The sequence below is a fragment of the Budorcas taxicolor genome, chromosome 2 (genome assembly GCF_023091745.1).
Source record: "Budorcas taxicolor isolate Tak-1 chromosome 2, Takin1.1, whole genome shotgun sequence".
In the NCBI taxonomy this organism is placed as follows: domain Eukaryota; kingdom Metazoa; phylum Chordata; class Mammalia; order Artiodactyla; family Bovidae; genus Budorcas; species Budorcas taxicolor.
The window spans coordinates 129,690,148-129,703,260 of NC_068911.1; the positions used below are offsets into that span (position 1 = coordinate 129,690,148).

Genomic DNA, 13,113 nt, shown 5'->3' on the forward strand with positions numbered 1-13,113 from the left:
TATTGGGCATCTTTCCTGTTTTAAATTTAACATTTCTAAAACAACTCTTGATCTTTCCCCCAAAACTTGTTTTTCCTAATAGACTTTCATTGTCTCAACTAATGACAACACCCTCCTTCCAGTGCTTCCTTTCCCACCTAATCTATGAGCCAAACTTGTCTTGAAAATATGTCTGGACACTGACCTCTTACTTCTTACTGTTCCGTTGCTTAGCACCCTGGTCCTAGCCCTCGGCATCTCCCATGGATTATTGTAGTTGCTTTCCAGTGGGTTTTCCTACTCCTGTTGTCTTTCTGCCATCTTTCTGTTGTCTTGGCTACCATCTGGGCAGAGTGATCCAGTTAAAAGTTAAGTTAGATCCCAGCACTTCTCCATTCTAAAACCTCCAAGTGCTCTGAGAATAAAGACAGACCTTTACAATAGCCTATAAATCACTGTGTAACACAGTCCCTCTCACCTCATCTCCCAGTATTCTGTCCTTTACTTTGTCCTCCCCAGTCAAACTAACCTTACTGTTTGCAGACCCATCAGACATTCTGACTTAAGGTCTTTGCACTATATTCATTTTTTCTGGACTTTTCTGTCCCCAGATATCCACATTCATTCCTGCACCTCCTTCACAGGTCTTTCCTTAAATAACATCTCAGTGAGGCTTTCTTTGAGCACTTTATTTAAAATGGCTGTCTATACCACAGCCTCCATCCCATCTTCTTTCCAACTTTTTCATCATTGTACTTACCACAAATGAACAAACTAAACATTTAACTTATTTCTTCATATGGAATATAAGTTCCAGGAGAGCAAGGAGTTTGTCTCTCTAGATCATTGCTGTATTCCTTGGTGTCAAAACAGTTTCTGGTTCATGATGGGCATTCAGGAAATGTTTGTTGGACATATGAGTTAATGAAGACAATATTACTTACCAAATTATTTTTTAGTGATTGTGATAAGCAACACTGAGTCCCTGGCCTGTTTTTGAAACCAACAGCATATAGTTGTAGTTATTGCCACATAGAAGAATGGAGCTCGTGTCTGCAAAAGCAAATGTTGCCTTTTCAGAATCACCTGACTTACTAGATATTGCTTATGACATTTGTCTTATTGAAGCCATGCTTTCAGTGAGGTAACCTGAGCTTTTTGAAAATACTTTCCCTAAACAAAAGGACAGAACTGTATTAATTTGATAATGACATATTTGTGAAAGTAATTGTGAATTAACTTTTTTAAAAATAAAAGCTTATATCTTAGTGTTTTTATTATTGTCGCTTTCAAACTTCAAGACTTTAGGATCAAGGCTGCATTCAATGATATTTACTTCTTTTCAGAAATAGCATAGCACAAGCTATATAGTCTCTTTGTTAGAATGTTGGCAGTTAAAGCTCTTTTGTTGTAAGAGAAGTTATGGCTTCTATCCCCTTATGTTAAAGAGTTGAAAGTCTATTATAACTTAATAACTTATAGAACTGCAAGTCTACTGAAAATAACATCATAAAGTTCTGGCCACTGGCCTCCAGGTAGCCTGTGGATTTGTGTATGCGGGCATGGTATCTCTGTTGCCTTTGCTTGGACCCGCCCGATAAGGGAGGACAGGCAGGGGTAGGAGTATCTGCAGTGAAAGTGAGAGTCTACCCTGACTCTAAACCTGAGCTCAATAGTTTCACTTGATCTCAAGTCCTTCCTTTACTCTTACTCTAACAGGCTCTCAGGGACTTCTTGGTGGATGTTAACGCTGTCTTTGCTGTTACTACTGGGCCATCATTTCTGCTTTGTTTCTGAGTATTCTCCTGACCTTAACATTGTTTGTTTCCCCATGTGGAGAGGGGATGGGGAAGAAGAATTTTAAACTAACCCTGAGACCTGTTTGTAATAAATCCTCCAAGGGATAATTGGCTTGATTAGTTTTTGAATCAACCTCTTAAATGACCTGAACCTCAGTGATAGACTAAGAGAATATTTTGGGGACAACGCCATATATTTCACACAAAAACTAGATCCCCTGCACACCATCAGTTGGTGGCCCAGGCATCTCGATATCTCCTCCTTTAGGACGAGTTTTCTATAAACCTCCTGTCCCTCAGAGGCTGGGGGCCAAGTTTATTCTTCCTTTCTGTTTGAGAGTATTTTTTTCTTTCCAGAAGCCTGAGAAGCTCCAGTATAGTTCAGGTTCAGGTGGGTGTGAGCGATGATGCCAATCAAATTCTTACCTAAACGTATATAGACTTTTCTCTTTCCTAAGCAAATGAAGCAACTTGAGTTGTTTTTCAGCTTGTTTTTTTGGCTGAATGCATGCACATCCTGTAAAGTAATGTAAGCATTTTGTACATACTGTGGGTACCTTGAGGAAATAGCAGCAAAACTATGACATTTCAATAATTACATGAAAAAAAATTAAGTGGAAATCTACATCCTACTAAAACTAGATGGGGAACTCATAGTCCATTTTCTGTATTTTTTTTTTCCAAAAATGAACCTTTATATTTGTGTTAGTATTTTTGTCTGACTTCTTTTAATCAGACAATCCTTTTTATTATAACCAGCTCCCTGGGCATAATAAGTTGCCCCCAAAATTGACCTTCCCTCCCACCTCAGGCATCGCTTGTCATTTCCTTTATCTCCTCCTCCTCCTCATTTGTCTACCAGCTATTACCTGGGACTACTGTGTATCCCAGGAATACTATTGTTGCAAGAAACAGGAAAGAATGACTAACGAAAGTTTATATTTCTCACATAAGCAAAGTTCGGAGGTTACTACTTTTAAATGTCAGGTTAATCTGAGTTACTGTGGCCTTTTCCATGTTCTGAGATGCTGGTGATCCCTGGCTTTGTTTATATTTAACAGTGAGGCACTGCATGGCTGACTTTTCTGAGAGCCTTCAGAGCTCTGGGCTTCACACAGGAGGAGGAAAGGACTGGTGCCATCATTTCTGTTCTTTTTATCAGGAAAAAAACATCTTCCCAGAAGCTTCTTGAAAACTGCCTAAAGCCTCTTTGGCCGAAACATGTCACCTGGATGTGCCAGCTATAAGGGAGGGTGAAGATGTGAACTTTTCAACTTCTTTTGGAGAGAGAGGACAAAGGAGCCAGCTGTCTATCACAAACCAGATTAAACACCCTTTTCTTACTTTATCTCATAACCCTTTGTCTGGTTTATTTCTATGTTGGCAGTAGCCAGACAGCAGGTGAAAGAACGTGGAATGGAGGGTAAATCCATGTTGTGTTTTTCATTGCTACTCCTCCATTTTCTCCCCACCCTCTACTATTGGTGGTTCCCCCAACCCTGGCCCTCGTTTCATGGCAGTAGAACCAGTCGTGGGGTTTGTCTTGTGGTTCTTCTATTACCTGAGGACCACTGTCCTTGCTCATGTGGTGACCTGAGCAGGAATCTCGAAATATGGCTTTTCCCCAGAAATGTAGATAAATCTCACTTCACATCTTTGTGTATCCAGAGACTCCACTGATACCTGCCTGTACTTTTGTCTTTCCCTTTAAGAATGCATTGAAAACATAAAAGCTTCTTTATGCCATATCCTTAAGCTGATTCTTAACAGAGAATCTGTTAAAGAATTCAGAAAGGTTATGTGTGAGAAGCCCATTATGTTTTATCAGTTCAGTTCAGTCGCTCAGTCATGTCCGACTCTTTGCAACCCCATGAATCGCAGCACGCCAGGCCTCCCTGTCCATCACCAACTCCCGGAGTTCACTCAGACTCGCATCCATCAAGTCAGTGATGCCATCCAGCCATCTCATCGTCTGTCATCCCCTTCTCCTCCTGCCCCCAATCCCTCCCAGCATCAGAGTCTTTTCCAATGAGTCAACTCTTCGCATGAGGTGGCCAAAGTACTGGAGTTTCAGCTTTAGCATCATTCCTTCCGAAGAAATCCCAGGGCTGATCTCCTTCAGAATGGACTGGTTGGATGTCCTTGCAGTCCAAGGGACTCTCAAGAGTCTTCTCCAGCACCACAGTTCAAAAGCATCAATTCTTCAGTGCTGAGCCTTCTTCACAGTCCAACTCTCACATCCATACATGACTACTGGAAAAACCATAGCCTTGACTAGACGGACCTTAGTCGGCAAAGTAGTGTCTCTGCTTTTGAATATGCTATCTAGGTTGGTCATAACTTTTCTTCCAAGGAGTAAGCGTCTTTTAATTTCATGGCTGTGGTCACCATCTGCAGTGATTTTGGAGCCCGCCAAAATAAAGTCTGACATTGTTTCCACTGTTTCCCCATCCATTTCCCATGAAGTGATGAGACTGCATGCCATGATCTTAGTTTTCTGGATGTTGTGCTATAAGCCAACATTTTCACTCTCCTTTTTCAATTTCACCAAGAGGCTCTTTAGTTCTTCTTCACTTTCTGCCCATAAGGGTGGTGTCATCTGCATATCTGAGGTTATTGATATTTCTCCTGGCAATCTTGATTCTAGCTTGTGCTTCTTCCAGCCCAGAGTTTCTCATGATGTACTCTGCATAGAAGTTAAATAAGCAGGGTGACAATATACAGCGTTGACGTACTCCTTTTCCTATTTGGAACCAGTCTGTTGTTCCACGTCCAGTTCTAACTGTTGCTTCCTGACCTGCATACAGATTTCTCAAGAGGCAGGTCAGATGGTCTGGTATTCCCATCTCTTTCAGAATTTTCCACAGTTTATTGTGATCCACACAGTCAAAGGCTTTGGCATAGTCAATAAAGCAGAAATAGATGCTTTTCTGGAACTCTCTTGCTTTTTCCATGATCCACCAGATGCTGGCAATTTGATCTCTGGTTCCTCTGCCTTTTCTAAAACCAGCTTGAACATCAGGAAGTTCACGGTCCATGTATTGCTTATGTTTTATAGAGGAGCACAAAGGAATGAAATCTTGATCAGAAGCATAAAATGAGACTAAAAAGAAAATTTGTACACTTTGACCTTCATCATTCCATTTCCCTTAGCCCCTGGCAACCACCATTCTATTCTGTTTCTATGAAATTGGATTTTTTTTTCCATGGGTTTGGTGTTTAGATTCCATATATGAGTGATATCACACACTTTTCTTTTCCTCTGTCCAGCTTCATTCACTTAGCACATGCCGTCCAGATTCATCCTGCAAATGGCAGGATGGCCTCTCATGTGGCAGAATAACATTATAAATCACATCTTTATTCATCCACTGAAGGACATCTAGGTTGTTTCCATATCTTGGCTGTTCTAAATACTGGTACAGTGAACATGGAAATGCAGATACTTCTTTAAGATACTAATTTTATTTCCTTCAGATATTTACCCAAGAGTGGGATTGCTGGATCTTCTGGTAGTTCATTTTTAATTTTTTGAGGAATTTCCATACCGTTTTCCATTATGTCTGTACCACTTTACAGTCCTACCAACAGTGCATAAAATTCCCTTTTCTTCACATCTGTGCCAATGTTTGTTGTCTTTTGTTTTTTAAAAAAATAGGGAGGGGGGGTTCAGGATTGGGAACTCATATACACCCGTGGTGGATTCATGTCAGTGTATGGAAAACCAATACAGTATTGTAAAGTAAAATATATATATATATATAAAAAATCATAAAAATTAAAAAGATAAAAATCTAAAAAAAAAAATAGCCATTCTAACAGATGTGAGCTGCTATCTTGTGGTTTTGTTTCCCTGATGATTAGTGATGATAAGCATCATTTCATGTACCTGTTCGCCACCTGTAAACCTTCAATAGAAAAGTGTCTTTTCAGATCCTCTGCCCATTTTTTAATTGTATTGTTTCTTAGCTACTCCACTATATGTGTTCTTTATATACTTTAGATATTAGCCCTTTAATATGGTTTGCAAATATTTTGTCCCATTCTGTAAGTTCAGTTCAGTTCAGTCGCTCGGTCGTGTCCGACTCTTTGCCACCCCATGAATCACAGCACACCAGGCCTCCCTGTCCATCACCAACTCCCGGAGTTCACTCAGACTTACGTCCATCGAGTCACTGATGCCATCCAGCCATCTCATCCTCTGTTGTCTACTTCTCCTCCTGCCCCCAATCCCTCCCAGCATCAGAGTCTTTTCCAGTGAGTCAACTCTTCGCATGAGGTGGCCAGAGTACTGGAGTTTCAGCTTTAGCATCATTCCTTCCAAAGCCTTTTCAAATAAGAGGATCTAGTGTATAACATGGTGGGGAGAAGGCGATGGCACCCCACTCCAGTACTCTTGCCTGGAGAATCCCATGGGCGGAGGAGCCTGGTGGGCTGCAGTCCATGGGGTCGCTAAGAGTCAGACCCGACTGAACGACTTCCCTTTCACTTTTCACTTTCATGCATTGGAGAAGGAAAGGGCAACCCACTCCAGTGTTCTTGCCTGGAGAATCCCAGGGACGGTGGAGCCTGGTGGGGTGCCGTCTATGGGGTCTCACAGAGTTGGACATGACTGAAGTGACTTAGCAGCAGCAGTGTATAACGTGGTGACTATAGAAATGAGATTGTATATTTGACAGTTACTGTGAGAAGGTCTTTAAGCATTCTTGCCACAACAAAAAAGTTAGCTACATTAACTATACAAGGTTGCTAATTTTGTGGATGTAATTATTTTGATTTTGGTAAACATTCTGCAAAGTATATGTATGTCAAAACACATATACACTTTATATATATTCAATTTTATATTTGTCAGCAATGATTTGAGCAAATACCAGGCGATAATGAAGGACAGAGGAGCCTGGCATGCTTCAGTCCATGGGAATCACAGAGTTGGACATGCGTTAGCAACTGAACAATAACGTTCCTCAATAAAGTTTTTTCCTTTTATTTAAGTAAAAAGAAATAGAAAAGCCATTCTCTGGGACCTGTAGGGGAAAGATAGAAGGTAATTGAAGAGCTATTCCATGATGAGAAAATGGCTCAATGGCTATAGCAATATTACGTTGGCAAGAAGCTCAGCCTTGCCACAGTGCTCCCCCACCCCCGCCATGGTTCTTAAATCCTGCCATCAATTTTAAGACTTACTTAATTCCTTCATTGGTTCCTGGGGACCATCTTCAGTGACTTGAACCTGAGGTAGTCCCCACTTCCATTGCCTGGGAGGTAAGGAGAAGAGAGAGTAATTACACACCAAGTTGGGGAGAAAGATGTGTTAATAATATCCCAAGTGGGGCCTTTGTGAGCACATTCTCATAGGTACAGTATTGCTAGTGATGGTTAAGGTTTACAGTTTGTTTAGTGTAGAAATGTCTGTACAGGATGGAGTTACAGGAAAATGTTCTTAAAGTTTCCACCACTGATCTTGTCATTGAACTTTGGAAATGTGATTCAGTGGTAAGAATGCTTTTAAGCTAATTCTACTTCTGTAATTAATACGTGAAGGAGTAGTGTCGCTACTCCCAGTTACTCTTGTGTGTTCTTGAGGGAGGAGTCTGGTAATTTGATGTCAGTAGCTGTAGAAGGAAATGGCAACCCACTCCAGTGTTCTTGCCTGGAGAATCCCAGGGACAGGGGAGCCTGGTGGGCTGCCATCTATGGGGTCGCATAGAGTCGGACACGACTGAAGCGACTTAGCAGCAGCAGCAGCAGCTGTAGAAGAGTTTTTGCTATGAAGTTTGCAAGTTATTTTTAAAAGTCACTGCTTCAAGGTATTTGATGAATCTATTTTATGGCAACTGCTCAGAGGTCCAAGTACTGCAGAATTGTTTTTATCAGAAAGTTTGGATGGCAACATGTTAAAATGAAAATGGCTGGTAATGAAAGAGGTAATAACTCCCTCAGCCAAGTTATAGATCCTAGTGTATGTCTAATAGTAGCAGACAGGATAGACTGTGATCAGTAGTGAACTACCCAACAATCTGTGGCTTATGACAACATAAGTTTATTGCTCCCTCACACTGTGCGTCATGGATGGGCCACGGCTCTGCTCACGTCATCTTTACTCTGGGATCTTAGCCTGTGGAGAAGACCCTATCTGGGATGTTGCTCATCTTACAGAGAAGGGAAAAGAAAGAGCTGATGAATGACAAGTTGGCTCTTAAAGTTTCTCTGTGTCTGTTCAGTTGCTTCAGTTGTGTCTGACCTTTGTAACTCCATGGACCATAGCTCACCAGGCTCCTCTGTCTATGGGATTTTCCAGACAAGAGTACTAGAGTGGCTTGCCATGCCCTTCTCCAGGGATCTTATTGACCCAGGGATCTTCCTGACCCAGGGATCAACCCCTCATCTCCTGTGCATCTTCGGCATTGCAAGTGGATTCTTTATCGCTGAGCCACCTAGGGAAGCTCCTTAAAGCTTCTACCCACATTTAATTGACCAAAGCAGGACACATGGCCATTTCCAAGCTAAACAGGACAGGGATGTATAATCCTCCACAGAAAGGGGCAGTTGCTATCTTGAACAATAATATAATCAACTACACTAATATTGTAACTTTATTCTCAGGTGCATATGGAAACTACAATGTCCAGACCAGTCCTCTCTCCAACCCGCATCAATGCTACAGCTTCTGAAACATTCACAGTACTTCAGCAAAGGATGAGAATAGTTGAAGAACAGACCAGTTCTCTGAGGGATGACCTAATAATGTTGGACTTTGGTGACAAAAGGTAGCAAATGAAAAATAAACACTGTAGGTTGAGTTTTGCTTCACTGGTTACAATAAAGAGTCACAGTATGGATGGTTTGGCAGTTGAAATAAGTATTTAGAAAATAATTGAAAAATAACCATTTTGAGTAGAATATTAATTGGAAAATATTTGCAAGATAAAGGGTTGTCCTCCTATAATAGAACTACTACCACTTGTAAACAGGTATTCAAAGTGTGTTATATTCAATAGTTGATTAAAAACAAATGTAATTATTTACATAATTAGAAAATTTGATCCTTTTTGTAAAAATAGACTTTTATATTAGTTAAGGTTAACATCTCACTGGATTCATGCCATTAATATGATCTGTATTTTCTTTCTCCAGATTTATTGTAAATTAAGAGAGAGGTTTTAAGTCTTAAAAAAAAATTCATAGTTTAGAATGCTGTTGCTGCTAAGTCACTTCAGTCATGTCCGACTCTGTGCGACCCCATAGATGGCAGATCACCAGGCTCCCCCGTCCCTGGGATTCTCCAGGCAAGAACACTGGAGTGGGTTGCCCTTTCCTTCTCCAATGCATGAAAGTGAAAAGTGAAAGTGAAGTCGCTCAGTCGTGTCCAACTCTTAGCGACCCCATGGACTGCAGCCTACCAGGCTCCTCTGTCCATGGGATTTTCCAGGCAAGAGTACTGGAGTGGGGTGCCGTTGCCTTCTCCAAGTTTAGAATGAAGTACTCAAAAAAAGAACTGTGTTTTTCCTTTGTGCTATAGAAGAAGTTATTCCCATTAAAAGTTAGATTGTTAAAGGCCTGAAGAATATGGGTGCTTACACAGCCAATATTGAATTTACTGGTGTGATTTTCTTTAAAATTACCAGAGAGATGATATGGGGTGGGAGGTGGGAGGGGGGTTCATGTTTGGGAACTCATGTACACCCATGGTGGATTCATGTCAATGTATGGCAAAACCAATACAGTATTGTAAAGTAAAATAAAGTAAAAAATTTTTTTAAAATTACATATATATATTTTCCTGAATGTCTCTTATGAAGATCAAAAATTAGTATGATTGGTGTTATAGCACCTATAGAGTAAATAACTGTTCAGCAGTTAAAAGATTAAAATTGTACCAATGTTGAGTATGTCAGAACAAAATTGAAATTTTTATTATGTCTTTGTTTAAAAATTTTCTAAGAAGGATGTGAGTATATTGCCTCCATGCTAACTAATTCTTAATTTTCTATTATAGAATTAGCATTTAGCATGTTTTATATATCACTTGTTTTTACGTACAAAGCAAGTTTATGAAAAATTCAGATTAAAATAACCATTAAAATGTCAGTAACTTTTACCCATCCCACACTGGTCTCATTCTCTTTACCTAGTTGTTGTCATTTAGTTGCTAAGTCATGTCTGATTCTTTGTGACCCCATGAACTCTAGCCCACCAGGCTCCTCTGTCCATGGGATTAACCTAATAGTTCTCGCTATAGTTAAATTTGCAGAGGCTATCAGATATTTGTTAACTAAAGAACTTACTGTTTATTCTCAGTAGAAATGCAACATTGACTCAATGGTTTCAGTTTCACTTCAATCACTCAGTCGTGTCCAACTCTTTATGACCCCATGGACTGTAGCACACCAGGCCTCCCAGTCCATCACCAACACCCGGAGTTTATTCAGCCTCATGTCCACTGAGTTGGTGATGCCATCCAACCATCTCAACCTCTGTTGTCCCCTTCTCCTCCCGCCTTCAATCTTTCCCAGCATCAGGGTCTTTTCAAATGAGTCAGCTCTTCACATCAGGTGGCCAAATTATTGGAGTTTCAGCTTCAACATGAGTCCTTCCAATGAACATTCAGGACTGATTTCCTTTAGGATGGACTGGTTGGATCTCCTTGCAGTCCAAGGGACTCTCAAGAGTCTTCTCCAACACCACAGTTCAAAAGCATCAATTCTTTCATGCTCAGCTTTCTTTATAGTTTAACTCTCATGTCCGTATGTGACTACTGGGAAAACCATAGCCTTGACTAGATGGACCTTTGTTGGCAAAGTAATCTCTCTGCTTTTCAATATGCTGTCTAGGTTGGTCATAAGTTTTCTTCCAAGGAGCAAGCATCTTTTAATTTCATGGCTGCAGTCACCATCTGCAGTGATTTTGGAGCCACAAAAAATAAAGTCTGTCATTGTTTCCACTGTTTCCCATCTATTTCCCATGAAGTCATGGGACTGGATGCCATGATCTTCATTTTCTGAATGTTGAGCCTTAACCCAACTTTTTTACTCTCCTCTTTCACTTTCTTCAAGAGGCTTTTTTAGTTCTTCTTCACTTTCTGCCATAAGGGTGGTATCATCTGCGTATCTGAGGTTATTGATATTTCTCTTGGCAATCTTGATTCCATCTTATGCTTCATCCAGCCCAGCGTTTCTCATGATGTACTCTGCATAGAAGTTAAATAAGCAGGGTGACAATATACAGCCTTGACGTACTCCTTTTCCTATTTGGAACCAGTCTGTTTTTCCATGTCCAGTTCTAACTCAATGGTTGGGATTACTTTATAATATTGTTACATTGGCATCTTTGTCCAGGGGCCAGCTGGAAACTCCAGAATGTTTAGAACAACCTGTGAGCCAGAACATCACTAGACCTATCCAGAATGAGATAATTTGTTCAGGAAAAACAAATATTTTGTGGAAGAACTGTGAGTTCCTGGTCAATCGAATGTGCCGTCTGGAAAGTCTCATCCAGTCCTTGAAGATGAACATCTTCCGTCTGCAAACTGAAAAGGATTTGAACCCACAGAAAACAGGTACAGAGAGAAGAGAATCACCAGAAATTTGGTCCTGTGTGGGTGCTTGATGAGTTTGTGATTCTTTTCCTCACCTTCTTTAAGCTGCTTGATGACCCTTCTGTCCTGTCTGGTAGATTTTCTGAAGGAAAGACTGAATGCAATACAGGAGGAGCATTCCAAGGACCTCAAGCTGTTGCAACTGGAAGTGATGAATTTGCGCCAGCAACTGCGAGATGTAAAAGAGGAGGAAGACAAAGCACAAGATGAGGTGCAGAGGTTGACTGCGACTCTGGAGATTGCCTCTGAGACAAAGGTTTGTGTCCAAAGTTCTGGATAACAAATTCACCATTATGTGTTAGCTGGAGGAGGCAACAGACCCAAAAAACTGACTTTTAAAAATAGGTGATGTTGATGTGAGAATGCTTGACATTTGAAATTTATCTCCATCGATAGTGTAAAGCATTGTGTGCTATTAGTAACTGAATATTTATAGATCTCTTCTATGTGACTTTTGAGGACCCAGAGGTGTGAGGGAGTCTGAGTTCTTCAAAAGCTTATATGCTTACTGGGAGAACAAGGCATAACAGGAAACTAAAGAGAAAAGATAAGAGTATAAGAAATAATATTAAAGGATAAATGTAAGCCAATATTGCCAGCTAAGTGTTTTATGTTCAGGCAGATTTAAGAAGATGTACATGTCTTGTCTAGAACAGATTAGGCTAGGCTTCAAAGAAGAGACAGGACCTGAGCTGAACCTTTAGAAGGTAAATTGGAGAGGTGTGGACATTTCAAAGAACACTCACAGAGGCAGCAAAAAATAAAGACTAAGGAAAGAAATTTGTCTTCCCTCCATAGGCCAGGCAGTATAACAGAGATTGTTTTGTTTAAAACATGTTACTTTGCTTAATCTCTGCAAAACCTCAAAGTTAGGGTATGGTTGTCCTTATGTTAGTGATGAGAGGACTGGGGCCCAGAGAGAGGTCACTTCTCTGAGGTCACACTTCCCTGTATTCTTCCTGTAGCTCAGATTTGAACCTGCATCTTTCTACTGGATGCAGTTAGGGGGAGATGCATAGGCTAGCCTGACCAGAGTGAAGATTTGTTTGTGTGAAGTAAGTTGGAAATCAGCTAGGGCGAACTTCATAAAGGATCTCAAAATCAAGAGTAATCAAGTAGTTGGGCTTGGTCTTTGAGGGAGTGACTAAGATTTTTGATAAGAAAGTGAAGTCATGTCCGACTCTTTGCGACCCCATGGACTATAGCCTACCACACTCCTCCGTCCATGGGATTTTCCAGGCAAGAGTAATGGAGTGGGTTGCCATTTCCTTCTCCAGAGATAAGAAAGTGACATAATGAAAATAAGAAAACTAATCCAGAAATAGTATAGGACAGCAGTCCCCAACCTTCTGGGCACTAGGGAATGGTTTCCTGGAAGACAGTTTTTCCATGGGGACGGTTTCAGGATGATTCAAGCACACTGATTGTGCTACTGATCATCTGTATTTGCAGCTGCTCTCCATTGTTAGCACCACCGCCTCAGCTCTCAGATCGTCAGGCATTAGGTTCTCCTAAGAAGCACGCAGCCTAGATCCCTCACATGTGCAGTTCATGGTAGGGTTCATGCTCCTCTGAGAATCTCATGCTGCCGCTGATCTGACAGGACACAAAGCTCAGGCAGTAAGGTGAGTGATGGGGAGGGGCTATAGACACAGTGGAAGCTTCCCTCCCTTACCCAATGCTCACCTCCTGCTGTGCAGCCCAGTTTCTAACACCCCACAGGCCAGTACTGGTCCA

The 13,113-nt window shown here is 41.0% G+C and overlaps 1 protein-coding gene across 1 annotated transcript in view; it reads left to right on the forward strand.

The window, feature by feature from the left end:
* Positions 1 to 8,390: 8,390 nt before the first annotated feature.
* CCDC150 (coiled-coil domain containing 150) overlaps positions 8,391 to 13,113 on the forward strand; it is a 90,653-nt gene continuing 85,930 nt past the window's right edge. The window contains exons 1-3 of the mRNA XM_052660516.1: positions 8,391 to 8,548; positions 11,117 to 11,337; positions 11,454 to 11,632. Of these exons, the coding sequence (XP_052516476.1) occupies positions 8,391 to 8,548; positions 11,117 to 11,337; positions 11,454 to 11,632 (558 nt within the window). The remainder of the gene's footprint in view (positions 8,549 to 11,116; positions 11,338 to 11,453; positions 11,633 to 13,113) is intronic.